This window comes from Bos javanicus, chromosome 8 (assembly GCF_032452875.1).
Source record: "Bos javanicus breed banteng chromosome 8, ARS-OSU_banteng_1.0, whole genome shotgun sequence".
Taxonomy (NCBI): Eukaryota; Metazoa; Chordata; class Mammalia; order Artiodactyla; family Bovidae; genus Bos; species Bos javanicus.
The window spans coordinates 9,555,994-9,576,869 of NC_083875.1; the positions used below are offsets into that span (position 1 = coordinate 9,555,994).

The 20,876-nt window shown below is 40.2% G+C and overlaps 1 protein-coding gene across 4 annotated transcripts in view; it reads right to left on the reverse strand.

Moving 5' to 3' along the window:
• MSRA (methionine sulfoxide reductase A) overlaps positions 1 to 20,876 on the reverse strand; it is a 385,719-nt gene that overhangs the window by 199,398 nt on the left and 165,445 nt on the right. For 3 of the 4 annotated variants that reach the window (XM_061425037.1, XM_061425039.1, XM_061425041.1), the window contains exon 3: positions 1,441 to 1,560. The exons of the other annotated variant lie outside the window; for it this stretch is intronic. In XM_061425037.1, the coding sequence (XP_061281021.1) occupies positions 1,441 to 1,560 (120 nt within the window). The remainder of the gene's footprint in view (positions 1 to 1,440; positions 1,561 to 20,876) is intronic. 4 annotated transcript variants of the gene reach the window in all.

Here is a 20,876-nt window from a genome sequence, read left to right on the forward strand (position 1 = left end):
AAAGCGTACAAACTTTCCTTCATGTAAAACAAATTAGTTCTAGAGATGCAATGTACAGTGTGGTGACTGTACTTAATACAGTGTTATATACTTGGAATCGTCTAAGAGAATAGATCAAAGGTGCTTTCATCACACATTAAAAAAAGTTTGTGAGGAGATGGGTATGTTAATTAGCTTGATTATTAGAATAACTTCACTACGTATACCAAAGTATCACGTTTTACATCTTAAATATATACTACTTTTATTTTAAAAATGAAAAATAAAGTTTTAAAATAGAAAAATAATACGTTTTAAATGCTCCTGGAGCTGGCAGAAAGACAAAAAATCTTCAAAGGCCAGAAACAATAAAACAAAACAAATTCCAGAAAGACGATTTGGTAATTGAGATAGAGGATGTCATGGAAGCATCTGCCTATCCAGGTCAGCAAATATTTTTCTGTAAAGGTCCAGATCATAAACATTTTAGGTTTCAGAGGCCATACAGTCTCAGAGGCATCCACTCAACTCTGAGACTGTGGCATGAAAACATTCACAGATAACATAAACAAAGAGCAAATGACTGTGTTTCAAAAAGATTTTACTTATATAAACAGACAGCAGGCAGAATTTAGCCTGCAAGCCACAGTTTGCCTTTCCCTCAGTATAGCCTGATTTTTCATGTTTTTCCCTCAAGAAAGAAGTCTGGTAGATGACATTCTTGTCCCAGGTGATAGAATGATGCGGTAACGGTCCCAATTTCTTCACATCACCCTGTAAACACACAGACTCCAGGCTAGACCATGTGACCTGCTGTGGTCAATGGGACCATAGTAAATGTGATACAGAAACTTGAAAAGTACTAGCAGAATGGCGCTTGTTCTCTCTTACTCTGCATCCACTATCGCGTGAATTTACCCAGGCCAGGGTGCTGAAGATATACTCATCATCCTCATTACCCTAGGCAAGAAGAGGTGATGGCAGCAGAAATTGCCCAATATATGATGAAGCCACTGATGACCAATCAGCACCCAGGGAACCCAACAGTCGACTGCAGTCCCATGAATGAACCCAGATGAAATCAGCAGAAGAACCATCCAGCTGAACGTAGTCTAAATTGCTGACCCACAGAATCATAAGGTAACAAATGATCATTTTAGAGATTACGTTTCAGGGTGATTCTTCTGCAAGAAAAGCTACATGGCACGTTCTGTAGGAAGTCTATTGTTTTCTGAATATAAAAAGTGAAAGGTCAGCAACTATATTTATAGAAATGGGCAAGAGAAAACTGAAAAAAACACAAAAAAATTTTATTTCCATTTTGTTTTTTGTTTTTTTTTAATCTTTTTTTTTAAATTTTATTTTTAAACTTTACATAATTGTATTAGTTTTGCCAAATATATTTCCATTTTGAAGATCCTGTCACCTGCCAGCAGGGACAAGTCCGGAAAGTCTTCCTACCTGAGCAGACTTCTTTATAAGTAGGATTGGGAGTATAGCCTCCTGCAAAACCAACTTGAGTTGAATATACACCTTTCAGGGTCCAGAATTTCCTTTCAGCTCCCCAGAAACAGCCCATTCCTAAGAAAAACATGATACTGGTTAGTCCTTTATTAAAAACAAGGCAGTCATTGCATATCAGGAGTTCTGTCACACTAGGAAAAAGTTCTTCTTGTTATCTGGTAATCAAACATGAGTAAGATTTTATCTTTTAAAGAAGTAGAGTTTTTAACGTCTATAAAGAATTTAATTTAAGGTTGTTTTCACAGAATGTCTCTTTGCTTTTGTTAGTGTTGTTCAGTCATTATGTCTCACTCTTTTTGACCCCATGCACTGCAGCATGCCGGGCTCCTCTGTCCTCCACTATCTCCCCAAGTCTGTTCAAATTCATGTCCATTGAGTCAGTGATGCTTTCTAATCATCTCATCCTCTTTGCTTTAGTTGTGTAAAAACTTTTAAAAAAACCTCAAATTTTAATAGTTTGTAAAGTTATACCTTTTGAAATAATATAGCAAAAGGATAACTGGATTTGATGAATGATTTCCACACTCCATTCATTATGGACTTGTCAAAACATAATAAGTTGTAGGAACAGTAGAAATTTATTTAATGATCAGTGTCCTGGTCAGGCTTTCTTTAAAAATTCTAACAAAGGAAGGTAACACTAAATTACTGATTTAAATGGGAAAACATCCCCCAGATCAAAACAGATTGACACAGTATTTGATTAACAATTTCACACATGTGTTCAGTTTGAAATTTTTTTTAATTCATTAGAAATTTTCATGTGATAAATCACTGCTCACCAAAAAGAACATTTTTCTGAGTTCAATTACTGAATATGATAAAGAAAGAAAGAGACAGAGGAAGGCAGGGAAAGAGAGTAACAAATAAAGGCACAAAAGTTGTTTTCCATTCAATTAGCACACATGTGCTCACACCAGTGGTTAGGTATTAGATTCCTTTGAATATATGATGAAAACTAAGACCTACCTCCCAAGAATGCACATACTTACACTCATCTAAAATGTTGTATTACATTTCCTTGTCTCCAGATAAAGAACCTTCCTTTTTCTACCATGAATTTCTAAACTTCCACAACTATTCTGTGGTCAATTTCTAGACGTAAACAAGATTACTGCCTTACTCAAGTTTACCTGGCTTTATTAAGTCATATATAATTAAAATATTGGGTAGAACAACAGTTATCAAATTAATATATGCCTCCTGCTTTAACAATCACTAGATCTGTTAGATTTGATGACAGAGCTAAAAGAAAAATTAGAAGTTCAGTGAAATTCTTGACACTTGTTAATATTCTACTTTAAGAATTCAGAGCAACAACAACCAAAACCAAATGTGCATGATGTTATACATTATACAAAAATACACTTGCTCAAATGTGATGGGAAACATACTAACCGAAAATAGGCTAAGTTAAAAAATATGATAGAGCCAAATGATGAAATTTAATGCAGTAAAAAGTTACTGTTGTGGTAACAATGCAATATGGAAATATGTATATAACTGCATCATAATTAACCCAAAGCTAAATTTAAAAGGGAATAAGACAATTATAGGCGTGTTCTTATTATAACTATGAAAAAATATTCATACCAAAATAGACTAGAAAGAAATACATAAAATCATAATCATGATTATATTACAGTGGTGAGAATACACAATTTTCTTTTCAAGTTCTTATATAATAGGTTCACATTACTTTAAAAACAAAAATACATACCTTTTAAAAAGGAAAGCAAACAATTCAAAGAAAAAATAAGCATCTGCATTGTTCGAGTTACATGCCACTAAATATCATTTTTTTCTGTTTACAAGTGAATTGTTTGCTACTAGTGAATGTAACTGGGCTTCCTTGGTGGTTCAGATGGTAAAGAATCTGCCTACAATGCAGGAGTGAATATGACTAGGTATTTACTGAGTATTCCTAAAAACTGACCATCCTCAAGTCTCTTGAACAAGAATTCACTATTAATTTTATTTCATTGCATTCCTGAGATGAGGGGACTATATTAGTCAGAGTTTTCTGAAGAAACAGAACCAACAGGATTTAAACAGATCTATATAGAGAGATTCATTATGAGGAATTTGATCCTAAGTTATGGAGGCAAGGACGTCCCATGAGCTACAGTCTGCAAGCTGGAGGCCCAGGAAAGGCATAATCTTAGTCCAAACCTGAAAGTCTGAGAGTCAGGGAATCCAATGATGTGAATCCCAGTCTAAGTTTGAAGGCTGATAACCAGAGCACTGATGTTTGAGGGCAGGAGGAGATGGGTGTCCCAGCTCAGACAGAGTGAATTCACCCTCCGTCTCCTGCTTTGTTCTATGCAGCCCCTCAATGGACTGGATGATGCCCACTCACGCTGGTGAGGTTGATCTATTCCATGTACTGACTCAAATACTAAGCTCTTGCAGAAACTCTCATGGACACATCCAGAAATGATGCTTCACAGGTTTTCTGGGCATCCCAGAGCCAGGTCAAGTTGACACATAAAATGATCGGTCACGGGAATGACGACAGGGAATCTCTGGAGAAAGACGGGTGAAAAAGGAGCTGGGCAGTACCACTGCACAGAAAAGGCCACAAAGCCATCCAGGAGATGGGCAGTGTGCAAGCTGAAGGCACCTGAGCCTCCGAAGTTTAGTAGTCTGTAGGAGTTGCTGAAGAAAATATTTCTGTGTCTCACAGTGACTAAGCGTGATGGTACGAAAGAGTACTGCACGCCTTCAGTATTCTCCACACACGGTATGGTGCTGGTGTCTAGTCGCTAGGTCGTGTCCAGCTCTTTGGTGACCCCACGGACTGTAGCCCTCCAGGCTCCATGGGGTTCTCCAGGCAAGAATACTGGAGTGGGTTGCCATTCCCTTCTCCAGGAAATCTTCCCGGAACAGGGATCGAACCCATGTCTCCCACACTGTGGGCGGATTCTTTACCACTGAGCCACCAGGGAAGCCCACACAGGGTCTATAACAGGTTGTTTTAGCAGCCAGCTTACCCTGATCGTCGTCTACAGTCCTACTGTCTATGCCCCCAGAGTCTAAATCTCCTATGTCTTCACTACATCCTCATGATATAGATTCATAAAACTTAAAACGACCAAACAAAAATCTACTGAAGGTAGAGAAATATTTACCCACCCCCCTTTACGTTTACTGGGGATCAAGAAAAGAACTCTGATAGCAAGGAGAATGAACTAGCTCCATCTGGGAAAAGGTCTCCAAGAGGGGCGTGGCTGAAATAATGTCCCAGGGTATATAACCAAGGTTGATATTTCTGTAAAGGTATTTAACTTAGGATGGGGGTGGCTGTAAGAATAAAACTCCTTGAAGCAATCAGATGTTTTATCTAGTGGCTTCCAGTATAACCTAAGCATTCTTTTATTTGCCTTTGAGTATGTATGTGTTTAAACAAAGAGAGGTTTATTTATGGCAGAATGTCTCAGAATTTATGGGTCTAGTAAGCAACACGAATATCATCTAAAATATGTCTTATTTAAAATATTTTATATTTTAACCTTTTATTATAAATAAACCAGATACAGAAAACCCACATGCAACATATGCACAACTCAGTGTGTTATTATACTCGAACAGTCTAGTAACCACCACCCAGCTCAAAATTTAGAATTTGCCATCCACCCCAGGAAACCCTCCTTACATCACACCCCAATCACAACTCTCTTTCTTCCCCCAAGGCTAACCACTGTCTGAATTTTATAGTGTTTACTTATTGATGCTTCTTTTATCATTTTATCATTCTAGGTATCCATCCTGATACTACAGTTTGGTCCTACTCATTTGAAAAATCTGATTATGTCTTTAAAATTCTTTCAGTGGACAGTCTCCCACTCCATTCTAATCCTTTATCCACTGAAGAAAACTCAAGCCACTTGACCTGCAGAATTTCCCACAGTGTAGATTTTGCCAATTGCATTCTCCTGGTGCAAGTCAACCTGTTCCTCTATCCTTAATATTTCCTGCAAATTTGCTGCTGGATCCAGAGGTGTGATCCACACTCAGATTTCATCCTTTGACAAAACTATGGGTGGTACTATGGTATGTTTTTAACTTTTTAAAAGTTTTTCCAGCTTTATTGGTATATGATTGACATATGACATGTAAGTTTACTGTAAAGAATGTCATCACGTACTTGACACACAAACATACTGTGAAATAATTAAAGCAATAAGGTTAGTTAACGCATTTATCACCTCACACGATTCCAATTTTTTGTAGTGAGAATATGTAAAACTTACTCTCTTAGCAACTTTCAATTATATAGTATTATTAGCTATAGTCACCATGGGGAATATTAGATCCCCAGAATTTACTCATCACTAGAATTTTTTATCCCCCACACACAGACTCTGGAAACCACCATTCTACTCTGTGTTCCGATGAATGTGGCGGTTTCTTTAGATTCCAATGTAAGTGAAATGATACAGTATTTGTCTTCCTCTGTACGACTTATTTCATTTAGGATAATGCCTGAAAGTTCTAGCGTGTTGTCACAAATGGCAGAATTCCTGTTTTTAGTGGCTTTTTATGGTTTTTATCATTATTATTATAGTAATTATTCCATTATGTGTGTGTATATATTTACACACACATCAATAACACGCCTGGAGAATCCCAGGGACGGGGGAGCCTGGTGGGCTGCCATCTGTGGGGTCACACAGAGTCAGACACGACTGAAGTGACTTAGCACCAGCAGCAACAACACACCATTTTATCCATTAATCTGTTGATAGCCACTTAGGTTGTCTCCATCTGTTGGCTACCATGGATAATGCTGAAATGAACATGGGAGTAGAGATATCTCTTTAAGACAGTGATTTCGTTTTCTTCAGATATATAACTCAGAAGTGGGACTAGTTGATTATATGGTAGTTCTAGTTCTAATTTCTGAGGAACTTCCACACTGCTCTCCATAATGGCTATACCAATTTATATTCCCACCAACAGTGCCCTAGGGTTCCCTTTTCTCCATACCTATGGTATCAGTTGTAATGTCTCCTCTTTCATTTAGAGTTTTGTTTATTTGAACCCTCTCTCCTTTATTCTTGGTTAGTCTAGCTAAAGGTTTGTCAATTTTCTTTTCTCTTTCAAGAAACCAACACTTTGTTTCAATTATTTTTTTCTGTTGTCTTTCTACTCTCGATTTCATTTACTTCTGCTCTGATCTTTATTATTTCCTTCCTTCTGATAACTTTGGTCTTAGAGTATTCTTTTTCTAAATCCTTAAGGTGTAAAGTAAGGCTGTTTACTTGAGATCTCTCTTTTCCTTCAATGTAGGCACTCATCACTATAAACTTCCCTCTTGGAACTGCATCCATCTATATGGATAACCAAGTATCCAAAATAAATTATTATTTATTAAATAATCTATTATTTCCTCATTTATCTCTAATCTCATCTCTATCCTATATCATTTTGAGTGATCCTGTTCTGGGCTATATATTATGTTCCACTCATTTGTCTATTAGGAGAAGGCATGAGCAACCCACTCCAGTACTCTTGCCTGGAAAATCCCATGGACAGAGGAGCCTGGTAGGCGGCAGTCCATGGGGTCGCTGAGGGTCGAACACGACTGAGCGACTTCACTTTCAGTTTTCACTTTCATGCATTGGAGAAGGGAATGGCAACCCACTCCAGTATTCTTGCCTGGAGAATCCCAGGGACACAGGAGCCTGGTGGGCTGCCGTCTATGGGGTTGCACAGAGTCGGACATGACCGACTCTGTACAAATAACACACTGGTCTTCATTCATGTATTCAACAAATATTTATTCATTGCCCACCAGGTGTCAAGAAGTACTCTAGGCACTTGGAGTACATGAATGAATAAAACAAAGAGCCTAACTTTTACAGTGCTTATACTCTGGTGGCAAAAGACAGATAATATACAGTATAAATAATTAATGAGCATGTGATATGGCAAGTTAGAGGTAAGGAGCTATTTTTTTAAAAAAAGAAAAGTTGAACAGGGTCAGATGGATCAGGAGTGCTGGAGAAGGTGCAATGTTAAATAAGGTTTTGGGGTGAACCTCAAAGAGGTAGTAACTGCAACAAAGACTTGAATGCAGTGAAGAGGTCACCCATTCAGTTTTCTGGGCCATAGGAATATGTTCTTGGACATATTCCAAGAACATGTTCTCCCATGTTCTTGGAATAGAAAAGCATCACCACAAAGGCACTAAGAACATGCCTGCAATGTCTGAAGTGGCAGGAAAGACGCCAGGATGATGGGTGGAGTTGGCAGAAGCAGTGAGATACACAGCAGTAAGCTGGATCACACAGGGTCTTGGGGGCTACTGTAAGGACTTAGGACTTTACTTTGAATGAAATGGATAACCATGGCTAAGTTTTGAGCAGGAGAGGGAAATTATATAACTCATGTTTCACGAGGTTCACTCTGGCTGTTCTCTGCTGAGAACAGACTGGAGTGGACCAAGCAGAGAAGCAGGGAGGAAACCACTGCTGTGATCCAAGTGAGAGATGATGGTGGATTACACCAGAGAGCAGTCATGTGTCATGATCAGATGTGGGATACATCTTGTAGAACCAAAAGGATTTCCCGACAGCAGGGTTTGAGAGAAACAGAGAGGCAAGGATGGTTCTAAGATTATTGGTTTGAGTGGAGAACAGTGTGGGTGGGGATGGTTTGTAGGGAAAGATCAGGGGTTGCAATCACTTGAATTTTAATGAGGCATACTAATTTGGTAGAGCAAGTCTTCTTATCTCACACGTCTTCAAAATTTTCTTTTTTCTTTTCTTTCTTTTTAGGCATTAGGCATTAGGAAAAACTTTAAAAAGAAAGAAAAGAAAATTTAAAAAAAGCTATTCTTGACTCTTTCTGTCGATGAACATAATACAGCTATCCATTTATTCAGGTCTTCTTGGCTGTCCTTCAATACCATCTTATCGTTTTCTCCATAAAGGTCTTATATATTTTTATTACATACAGTTCTGTGTATCTTACGATTTGTGTCGCTGCTATAAACTTTCTATTATACCTTTTTATTGGTTAGAGCTGGGATATATAAAACCCGCTGATCTTAGTTTGCTTTTCATACACTCAGAAAACTTAAAGAATTCTCTTCCTAGTTCTAATGGTTTTACTCCATGTTCTCTCTGATTTTCTATATAATACTTCATACAAATGACAATTTTGTATCTCCCTGTCCAATCATTATTGTCCTTCTTTTATCTCATCCTATTGCATTGGCTAGGACCTTCCACACAAGGCTGAATAATGGGGGTGACAGGAGAAAGCCTTGTTTCATCCTAATGCTAGTGAGAATGCTCCAATAAGGATGAGGTTTGCTGCAGGTTTTCGGCAAATATCCTTTTTCAGGTTAGGAACATTTCCTTCCATTCCGAGTTGTAAAGAGCTTTATGCCGTGAATAAGTTTTGAGTTTTAACAATGCTTGCATCCTTTTGAGAAGATCATAGAGATTCCAAACCTTTTAATCTCTCAAAGTAATATATCACATTTATAAGTTTTTCTGAACCATCCTTCAATAAACCTTACCTACTCATAATGCTTTTTAATATGAAAGAAATACTTTTATGAATATTTTACTTCAATGTTTTCATTTATGTTTGTAAGGAAAATACGTCATAATTTTATTTCCTTGTACGACCTTGTCCACAATTAGAATCAAGGTTATATTGGCCTCATAAAATGGATTGTTAACATTTTTTTCTTTTTTCTCCTATTTAACGCTGCATTAGAAAAATTTATTTGCTCCTTGGAGTTATAATAAACCTTTCTGAACCCCCTAGACCTTGTGTCTTTGGAGAGGAGAGGGGAGGCATTAGGAAAAACTTTAATTGCTTCACTGCCATGAGTTTATTCAAGTGGTCCTATTTCTATTTCTGTTTTTAGACATTCTCATCACAAAACAAAATTTGGCTTTCAGTGATTCCTCCCCTTTTTTTTAGTTTTCTACATCTGCTCTTTCTTTACAATTATCTTGTTATACAGTTTACTTTTAGTCTGTTCCTTCCCTAGTTTCTTGATATGAATACTTAGGCTGTTTATTTTCAAGTGTTCTTATTTTCTGATAAACAACTTTAAAGCTTTAGATACATCCCACATACTTAAATATGTGGTACTTTCCTCGTCGCTCTTTTCTAGATATTTTATAATTTCCAAGTTACTTCCTTCTAACGCAGGATTACTTAAGGGTATAAAATTTAGCTTTCAAACATATGGCCTGTTTCTTACACTGTATCTTCATTTTTTGCTTTGCACTTAGAGAACATGGTCTTTATTGTGTTCTTTTGAAATCTGTTGAGACAGGTGAACCTTGGATACTTGGAGCATAAGAGGTGTCATTTACAGCATATAACAAAATGACTCTTTAAACAATATTTTATCTTTGGGACTTCCCTGGTGATCCAGGGGTAAAGAATCCACCTGCCGATGCAGGGACACGGGTTCAATCCCTGGTCTGGGAAGATCCCACATGCTGTGCAGCAAGTAAGCCTGCGCATTGCAACTGCTGATCCTGAGGGCCACAAGTAGAGAGTCCAAGCACCGCAGCGAAAGATCCTGCGTGCCGTAACTAAGACCTGATGCAGCCAAGTAAACACACAGAAATTATGTCTCTTAAAAAATAGTACATGTGTTGTGATCCATATTTCACATTTTATCCAAATGCTTCCTCTCTTCCAGCTCTTTGCCCTACCGTTAGACATTACTCAGAACACAGCCATGTTCCCAGTCATTTCCAGAGCTACCTCCATGAGAGGGATCTCAGAAAGTCAGACAGGACAGCAAGAGAGACACAGCCTTCCTACTCCTGAGATCACAGGCTCCCCATCTTCCTCAGCTCCTTTGCAGTTTGACAGCTCAAGCTCACAAAGTCACTTTGCCTGTTTTTAACTTGCTGTAAGGTCCACATTTACACTTGCCTTTTTATGCCTTTAAAGCAGGCTTTTTCTATACGGTTCAAACCACATATCATCTATTTGGAAATGGCTCTGAACCCATAGGTCTAACCCCGGACCACCCAGCTAAGAAAGCTTTAGAAAGATGCATTTCCAACTCCCTCCTGCGTTATCTCCACCTGGAAGGCCCCTTAAATCCTGAATTCAAAACATCTAACACTTAATTGACCAAGCAAGCCAGCATCGTTTCGATGTCTCTGTTTTAATGCTACTGGCATTTTCCTAGACCCTTCATAGGAAATCTGGGAGTCTCTGCTATTCTTCCCTTTCACTTGCCTCAGCCTCAGCAGTTTCCTGGGGTCCAGCCCCTCACCCTCACCCCTTTGCCCCCACCATCCTAGTCCCAATCAGCTGCTGCCTCTTCAACTGTCCTCGTACCTCAGCCCCGCTCCCTCACCCCACCCACTGCTTTCAAGTCAATTTCCATCACAGACACTTTCAAATTTGCTCTTTGTCTTCTTTAAAATCATGAGTAGGTAACATGTAAGAATCTTGGGACTTGCCAGATGGTGCAGCGGGTGCAGCGGAAAAGAATCTGCCTGCAATGCAGGAGCCACAGGAGACTCAGGTTCAATCCTTGGATTGGGAAGGGCCTGATAGCTTACGGTGAACGGTCTTCAAAGAAGATTTAACTTCGGGACCAGGGACCAGGCTTGATCACTCATGAGCTTTCGTATAGCAGAGTTTTATTAAAGCATAAAAAGGGACAGAGAAAACTTCTGACATAGACATCAGAAGCGGGGTGGACAGTGCCCCCTGCTAGTTTTAGCAAGCTGTTTTATGTCTGTTAGAAAGTTATTAATCAGATAAGAGAGACACCTCAAGGCTGAGGGAGTTTCACCAGGCCCCTCTCCCACAATATGCATTTTTGAGATAGGAAGGCATGAGGTGTGTCATCCCCCGGCCATAAAACAATTGATATGAATACTGGTTTGTTGAGCTATTATCAGCCAAAAGTTAGCCTTAGGTGGAACCATTTTGAAGAAAGGCAAATTCCAAAGCAAATACATAGTTTCATTAACACAGCTTAAAAAAAAACTTCCGTAAGAAAAATGTATTGGTTAGCTCAAGGTTTGAGAAAGGTTAAGTTCAGGTGGAACCAGGTGTCATCATAGCAACAAAGAATTTTAAGAGACACTTGCAGCCTATTTCCTCCCTTTGGAGACCCCTGGCCTTCCTGCCTGTTAACTTCTCAATCCCCTGGAGGAGGGCATGGCAACCCACTCCAGTATTCTTGCCTAGAGAATCCCATGGACAGAGGAGCCTGGCTGGCTACAGTCCTTGAGGTCACAAAGAGTTGGACTCAACTGAGAGACTGAACACACACACACACACACACGCACACACACACATCATATTAAATAATTCAGTAAGATGCTTTACGTATCACAACTTTTACTTGAAAACTATACAATTTTAACACAAGAAACCATACAATCAGATTCTGATCTGATTGATATTATCAGTGTTTGGTAACAGTTAATTACCTTCTGTCCACGTCATTCCTAATACTGCTTTAGTTTTATTAAGTATTCTTTGCAGTCTCTTCCCACATTTAAAACATGTCCATATAGACACATTGTGCTGCTGTTCCATGATGAATGCAGCTCCCAGGTCTTTCTACACGTTGCTGTGTTTCACCCTCTACCCTGGGAATAGCCTCTGAAGAGCAGTAGATCTTTATTCACCAAGAGGATTCAAGAATGAGAATTCCAAGGTTGTAAGGGACCTGATCTCTCACGTAGCTTAAAGGCCCTGCTGGTATTTTTTTTTAAGATTTTTTTTTAACGCAGACTATTTTTAAAGTCTTCACTGAATCTTTTACAATACTGCTTCTGTTTTATGTTGTGTTTTTTTTTTAGCCCCAGGACATGTGGGCTCTTAGGTCCCTGACCAGGGATAGAACCTGCAACCCTTGCATTGGAAAGCGAAGTCTCAACCACTGGACCACCAGGGAAGTCCCAAGACCCTGCTATTAATATTATTAACACATTCCTCAGCATCATGGCAAACAGTTGAACTGCCATTAAACTTGAAGCAGTCCAGTCCACCCCTGTAGATCTAACGACATTTAGGAAGCTCTTTCCTCCACTGAGCCAAAACCCTAGAGTGCTCCCTCCTTCGCTCTGATGCTCTCCTGTGAGGTCATACAGGACAAATTTAGCCCCTCTTCCTCAGGACAACTTTTCAACCCTTTGGCCATCTGCAGGCTCTGGTAACTCCATGAACCTCCTCTTGCAAGCTGATTACAAGCATCTTCATCTTTTCCTCACTACACAGATTTCTGAATCTGCTCACCATGTGCTTTCCTCAGAGTGTGCACAGTGCGTCTGGGCCCCTTCAAGGACAGTGGAGCCACAACCACTCCCCAGGAATGGGCTGATGAGGCAGTGGTGCCCCGGACAGGATGACCCTGGCCATGTCAGCAATGGAAAGCCTATAGGCTTCACAAACCAGCTCATTGGAAGCATCATGGTCCTCCCAGCTGCTGGAAAGCAAGTGGTTGCTAGCTGGACTAGAGGAAAATCGATGACAGATGGACAGCTGCACCGATTCAGGAGAAACATCCTCTTCCTGTGAAGGTGAACACAAGGCTGGAGACCAAGCCAGGTTAGAGTGAGCGGTCCATTTTATCAGGGCCTGACAAATATGTTCAACAGCTCGCCGGGGCAAAGAAAAGAAAGCCTTAAGAAAAAAAAAAAATAGTATTCAGTTTTCCTAGGAAGCATCCTTTAGTATTACTCTATTTCCTAGATATGTCTGTTCATGGGCCATGCCTTCTGTAGGCACTTGCAAATTTGTTTTCCCTTCTACAGTGGGTGAGAGATTGATGGAATTTCTGTGAACAAATGAACATGACATTTGCCAGTGGGTGCTGATTAACACAGCAGAAGGCCTTCAGTTCTAGCTGAATCCTAAGAGAAAATGTAGGACACGTGGAGGCGGAAAAGAAACTCCAGATAAAGGAATTTTCCTGAAAGGCCGCCCAGATAATCTGCAACCACGAAGTACAATCGGACCGTCTTCTTATCTTTCCTGAGAAACAGAAAAACATTAAAGGGAGGCTCAGGTCAGCCTGGATCATTCCACTTCATCAAGAAGGAATGGTATGGTACAGTTGGTGGGAGGACAGTTGGTGAAAAGCATCTCTATGGTTCTTGTTGCCCTTAAGATAAAGCACAATTTCCTTAACCTGGCTAACTGGGTGGGTAGTGATGCCAGCTAACCACAATGAGGATTCAGTTTAGCAGAAGAAAGAAATTATTATTTGTTGAGTGCCTACGATGATATGGCCATTGTGACTCTATAAAATGCACGTAGTCTATACCATTGAGACCTGCCCTGTGAAAAAGTTATCATTATTTTCATTTAATAAATGATGATTCCAGGATGCAGATTGCAATGATTTCCTAGTGAGAAGGAGAGCTAGGATCTGAACCCAAGTCTGAGTCCATCTCAACACACTGTCACCATGGAACCAGAGAAGGGGGAACAACGCCTTCCAGAAGGAGTTAAGAGAGTGAAATGGGGAAACGGGTGGCCTTTGAGAAAAACAGATCCTCCCCACTGTATATGCATCCATGTTTATTAATCTTTGCTGTTGTTGCTGTTCCATCACTAAGTCTTTATGCCCACGCAAAACTTTATTCCTTGGTCCTGATTTGAGCCTTGCGTTTGACTCTCCAGTTTTGGCATTTATCTTGACTACCTCCCAATAATATTTCATCAAATTTATGGCTATTATTTCCTCAAACATGTATTTCTGCCCCAGTATCTCTCTCTGGGCTCCTTCTGACACTCCAATTACACATACATTAGACCAACTGACATGGTCTCATAATTACCAAGGCTCTCTTCATTTTTTTAAATTATTTTTTCTCTCTGTCCTTTTGTGTAGATAATTTCTATTGACTTGTCTTCAAGTTTACTGATCACTTCTAATGTAAAGTCCAATCTCCTGTTAAGATAATCCAGTAATAGATCTTTAAATTTCAGATGCTGTGTTTTTCAGTCCTAGAAATTCTATTTCATTATTTTATAGTTTACATTTCTCTGTTGATATTACTCTATTACCCCACTCTGTCCATCTTTTTCCTGTAAATTGCTTCATGTATTTATAATATCTATTTTTGATCCTCGTCTGCTAATTTAAACATCGGACTCATCTCTTGGTCTGCTTCTATTGACTTTTTTCCTTTAACTATTAATCTCTTTTGTTTGTTTTTTTCTATTACTCCTTCCTTATGGAATGTTTCCCACTGACTTACCGGTACTCTAGCCGCCCTTAGACTCTGCCCCTTCAGCCTAGTAAGGGAGACACTTTCTATTCGCCTGCTTGCTCTTACTCTTTTAAATAAGCAACTGTGAACTTTTAGAAGTGCCCTCAGGGAAAAGGCTGGTTCAGTGTGGTGCTTACCAAGTTTGTTTCCCTTATTTCAAGAACTGTGTTCCCTCCAGGTTCTGCCCAGAGCCATACCTGGATGCCCTTCAGTGGCTCAGATGGTAAACAGTCTGCCTGCAATGCAGAAAACCTGGGTTCGATTCCTGGGTCGGGAAGATCCCCTGAAGAAGGGAATGGTTACCCACTCCAGTATTCTTGCCTGGAGAATTCCATGGACAGGGGAGCCTAGCAGGCTACAATCCATAGGGTCACAAAGAGTTGGACATGACTGAACGACTAACACACACACATGATGGTTTAATAATATTGTGTTAGTTACTGCTGTATGACAACATGAATCAGCTGTGCGACCCCATAGACAGCAGCCCACCAGGCTCCCCGTCCCTGGGATTCTCCAGGCAAGAACACTGGAGTGGGTTGCCATTTCCTTCTCCAATGCATGAAAGTGAAAAGTGAAAGTGAAGTCGCTCAGTCATGTCCGACCCTCAGCGACCCCATGGACTGCAGCCTTCCAGGCTCCTCCGTCCATGGGATTTTCCAGGCAAGAGTTCTGGAGTGAGGTGCCATTGCCTTCTCCGATACATATATACATATGTATATATACATACACACCCTCTTGGACCTCCCTCCCACCCACCTCCCGTCCCACCCTTCTAGGTCATCACAGAGTACTGGCTAAGCTCCCTGTGCTATATTTCCTTGCCCTTAAAAAAACAAAACAACAACAACAACAAAAAAAACTGTTGCATTGGGCATAAGAAATTTCATTCATAGGAATTACTTTACTTTTATTTACTTTACTTATACACAGCATTATTCCAAAAGAAGAATTTGAGACAACTTACCAAAAAACATATTAAATAATAAATAATAAAAATAAAATGAGACCAAAAATGAGTCAGTAAATAGCTTCCCTTCTTGAATTTCAAAATATTTGGCAGTGAGAATCACAGACGGTTTTACCTACTCTGTCTGTAAAAACTGGAAAGCAGAGAAAACGCACCCTGATAAATATGTCTCCTGTTACCTCTAACACAGTCACAATATTAAGCCAAAAACATAAAAAAGAGCTCCAGGTGAGAGAGCCCAGCTGTTAGTCTTTGCAGTGGGCAGCATTCCTGGGAAGGCTTTGTCACTGCTTGGATCCTCATACATTGTCATCATTTTGATATTCTGAAAGCATGTCACCTCTAGAAGCCAGCCAGCCCCGAGCCCTTAGGCCCTCTCTGGAGTTGATTTTACACCCTGGGCTGTGGAAGTTCAGGACTGGGACATGCCCAGGAGCATCTGGTCACAAGATCTGGGGCGAGAACTGGAGAGAAGATGGTGGCCCCTCAGATCCAGCTTTGCTTCTGCCACCTGACTGTGTGCCTGTTTCTTTGTTTTACCCAAATCTGTTGAGGCAATCTGTCTACTGTGATTATATTTTCAAATGTTTGACCAAATGGTTACAAGTTTTAATAGGTTGATTAAATGCCCAAGTGAAAATGGTCATTCAGTCCAATTAAAGAGGTTTCCATCACTTGTTAAATCACTTTTGACTTAAGCAACTATACTTATACATGCTTCTGACTCATGAATATACATTTAATCCATATTCAGATACATGGAGCAAAACAGTAAACATAGGGAAAAAAACGAAGTTGCTTTCCTAATCAACTGGAGGTCAAGGTAACCAAATTGTTGATAAAGGGAAGTTTCTTTTTTTAGAAATATTCTAGGTCATAAATAAAGGGGAATGCAAGAATTTAAATACCACCATCTTGCAGCTTCTAATAAAATAACAGATTAAGACAATGATCATTAGGGGCTGCTGACTTCACCAAAAGAGAGAGAACCAGTTATTCAATGTCTCCTGGATGCTTACGCACCCCAGCTATGGATTCTGATCAGTCTTCTAATTTCCGATTTGCAGAAAATACAGAGGCTTTACAAGCATGTTCATGCAATCCAGGCTGAAGGAGACAGTACCAGAATAAATGATCTAGTTTTTTAAACAAATAAATTATAAGGAAAAATAGATAGAAGGGTGAATTTATAGACCAAAAGAGACTAAATCAATTGCAGTATATGGACTCTATTTGGATCTTGATTCAAAGGGATGGTTTGAAAAAACATTTATAAGACAAGAGTAGAAATACGCACTCATGGGATATTTGATGATATTATGGAACTATTTTTTGAGGTATGATAATGGCATTGTGGTACGTTTTCTTAAAATCTGCTCTTAGAAAGAGATACGTGCCTAACTATTCCTGGGATGAAATGATATGATACCTGAGATTTGCTGTGAAACAACCTGGGATGGAGAAGAGAGAGTGAGTAGGAACAGAGATGAAGCACATTATCCCTGAGTGACAACTGCTGAAGCTGAGTTAGTGAAGCTTCACTATATTAGTCTACTTTTACACATGGTTGAGATTTTTCATAATAAAGAATGAAAAATTAAGCATTTTTTAAAACTCCACTGAAAGAAATAACAGGGCTCATGCTCAGTCACTCAGTCGTGTCCGACTCTTTGTGACCCCATGGACTGTAGCCTGCCAGGCTCCTCTGTCTGTGGGATTCTCCAGGCACAAATACTGGAGTGGGTTGCCATTCCCTGCTCCAGGGGATCTTCCCCACCCAGGCATCAAACCTGGGTCTCCTGCATTGCAGGCAGATTCTTGACCGTCTGAGCTATTGGGGAAGCCCATCACCTAACTCCAAAGATGTCTGTGAATTCTGAGTTCTTCAGGGACTTCTCTGCAACTTTTGGTGGGAGGGTGTGCTTACTTTCTGGTTCTTACAAGTGTTCCACGTGGTTGGGGTTGATGGATACGTGATCTCCAGACCAATCAAGGGTTACTTTATCAGACAGTACTTGACCCACTGCTTCCTACCAAGGGTGCAGTTGCTTTCTCCAGACACAGAAATCCCCACCCACCTCCAGCCGCCATGCTCTCACCCTCCCCACCCCAGGACGGGCGTCTCCGACACCACGCCTGTGCCTTCTGGACCAGGACCAGGGCCAGGACAATCCTGGGCAGTGCCACACACAAGAAAAGGAATTTTCAACATGGCACTTTGAAAAGTCTCTCCCCGCCTTGCCCCTGTTATTTGACCTTTCCACACTCAAAAAGGAAATGAAAGCTGAGATCATTACACACATGCAAAAGACACATAAAATAAAATGTGTCTTAAAGCATGTCTCCACATGACCAGCTACATGTCCCTTAAAGGTGTCTCAGATTACCCTGGGGAAGGCCTATTTTGGCTTCCCCAAGTGCCTCCTCACTTCAGAAGTTCGCACCAGTGAGCAGCCTGCTGTTCTAACCATCTTGTGAATTTAGATTGTTTGGTTAATTATAAACACATTTCAAAGTCATTCTTCCTGGCCTTTTCCTTGGAATGAGTGACTGCCGCTCCACAGCTCACAGAATAGTCTTCCATAGTTTTCAGTCAAGGTTCAGGGAGAAATATGCCACACCGGGATTTGATTATTTACCAACATAATGTTGGATCCTGGCCAACGAGACACCAATATATTTTTCCTTTGAAGTCTGACATATTGCCTGCTGCTTTCAATGCTGTGTTCTTGGCCAGGAGACAAAATAACTGTGGCTGTTTCAAAAATCACCTCTGATTCAATTCGGGGTGGGGAGGGGGTTGCAGATATCTTATGATTGGTTCATCTTACAGACAATGAGCCCTTCTCCTACAGAAGGTGTGTCCCCTGAGGTGGGGCATGTCTATGGGCCTCTGACAGCCACTGGCCCCTGCTCTGCGATCAGTCCTCCCACACAGCTAGTTGGGAAAGAGTTTAGCAAATTCTTGGCTCTGTGGCTAGAAACAGAGAAGTGTAACAAGATCACAGTACATTCTCATGATGTCTTGGGTTGTCTTTTGCTTCCTCTTGTTTGAAGAGCCCAAAAGACTAGGACACAGAAAACAGGTTTTGTAGTAGTTTGAGTTTCCAGAGCTATCCCTGCCAGGATCAGTTCAGTTCAGTCGCTCAGTCGTATCCAACTCTTTGTGACCCCATGGACTGAAGCATGCCAGGCTTCCCTGTCCGTCACCAACTCCCGGAGCTTACTCAAACTCATGTCCACCGAGTTGCTGATGCCATCCAACCATCTCATCCTCTGTCATCCCCTTCTCCTTCCACCTTCAATCTTTTCCAGCATCAGGGTCTTTTCAAATGAGTCAATTCTTCGCATCAGGTGACCAAAGTATTGGAGTTTCGGCTTCAGCATCAGTCCTTCCAATTAATATTCAGGATTGATTTCCTTTAGGATGGACTGCTTGGATCTCCTTGCAGTCCAAGGGACTCTCAAGAGTCTCCTCCAACACCACAGTTCAAAAGCATCAATTCTTCAGCGCTCAGGTTTCTTTATAGTCCAACTCTCACATCCATACATGACCACTGGAAAAACCATAGCTTTGGCTAGACAGGCCTTTGTTGGTAAAGTAATGTCTCTGCTTTTTAATATGCTGTCTAGGTTGGTCATATCTTTTCTTCCAACGAGCAAGTATCTTCTAATTTCATGGCTGCAGTCACCATCTGCAGTGATTTTGGAGCCCCCCAAAATAAAGTCTGTCACTGTTTCCACTGCTTCCCCATCTATTTGCCATGAACTGATGGGACCAGATGCCATGATCTTCGTTTTCTGAATGTTGATCTGCCAGGCTGGGGGGAGCCTAAAACCCAGAATAACCTTAAGAATTCCCTGAGCTACTTCTGCTGTTGTTGTTTGTCATCTATCATTTCCTGACCACTGCAGCCTCTCACTGCAGAATTTTTACCTCTCACCAAACTGCCTAGATGGGGGTTTCTAAATGACAGCACCAAAGAATTTACAGTTAGAAGTAATTTTTTTCAAAATGGTTTAACACTCTGAAACAAAGACAATTCTCATTAATTGAGAAGAAAACCTCTTAAAAGTTATTTACTTCCACTTCCCAACTAGGTAGAATTGATTTCCCATTTGAATACCTCTACTGATGAAGAGTTCATTGCCCTACAGCACTGGACAGTGTGTGTTAGTTGCTCAGTTGTGTACGACTCTGTGCAACACCATGGACTGTAGCCCACCAGGCTCCTCTGTCCATGGGATTCTCTAAGCAAGAATACTGGAGTGGGTTGCCATGTCCTCCTCCAGGAGATCTTCCTGACCCAGGGTTCAAACCTGCGTGTCCTATATCTCCTGCATTGCAGACGGATTCTTTATCCATTGAGCTACCAGGGAAGCCTCATTGGACGGTACTAGTACAATATTAGAATTGCAAAGGTATAATCAGATAATTCCCCATCTCTTACTTAAGTGCTATAAGCCAGGTATAAATATGAATTAACTGTTCATTTCAGGTCATTCAAAAGAATATAACAATAGCCAGGTATAAATATGAACTAACTATTCATTTCAAGGCATTTAGAAAGAATATAACAACAGCCAGGTATACTGAGTAAAATCTTGGAAGTTAATGTAACTACTGGTATTGACTCTATGTGGTACATAAGGGAAGGCTACTGTGTTGGAATTTTTATTTCCTTTTATATCTCTAAGTTCATTATTTTTCAATGCAACTTTACTCAATGTGTTTATTATTCTTGGCACAATAGCTTACAATACACACTCTCATTAGGATTCTTTTGTGTGAGTACGTGTATGTGTGTATAGCACAGGGAACTCTACTCACTGCGTCATGGTGACCTAAATGGGAAGGAAATCCAAAAGAGAGGGGATACATGTGTACATGTGGCTGATTCACTTTGCTGTGCAGCAGAAAGTAACACAATATTATAAAGCAACTACATTCCAATAAAAATGTTTAAATACATAACATTTTTTAACAGCACCCTTTTTACTCCTCAAAGTATCTGAGTTTGGATAATAAGTGTTATGATCAAGTATTGAACTCGAAAGTTTTAAAACTCTGTATCTCACTTTTTCAGATTGCACTAAAACTCTTCACATATTAAGGCTGGCGCCCCACACACCCCTGATTTCTCTGCACTCTTCTCAATGAACAAATT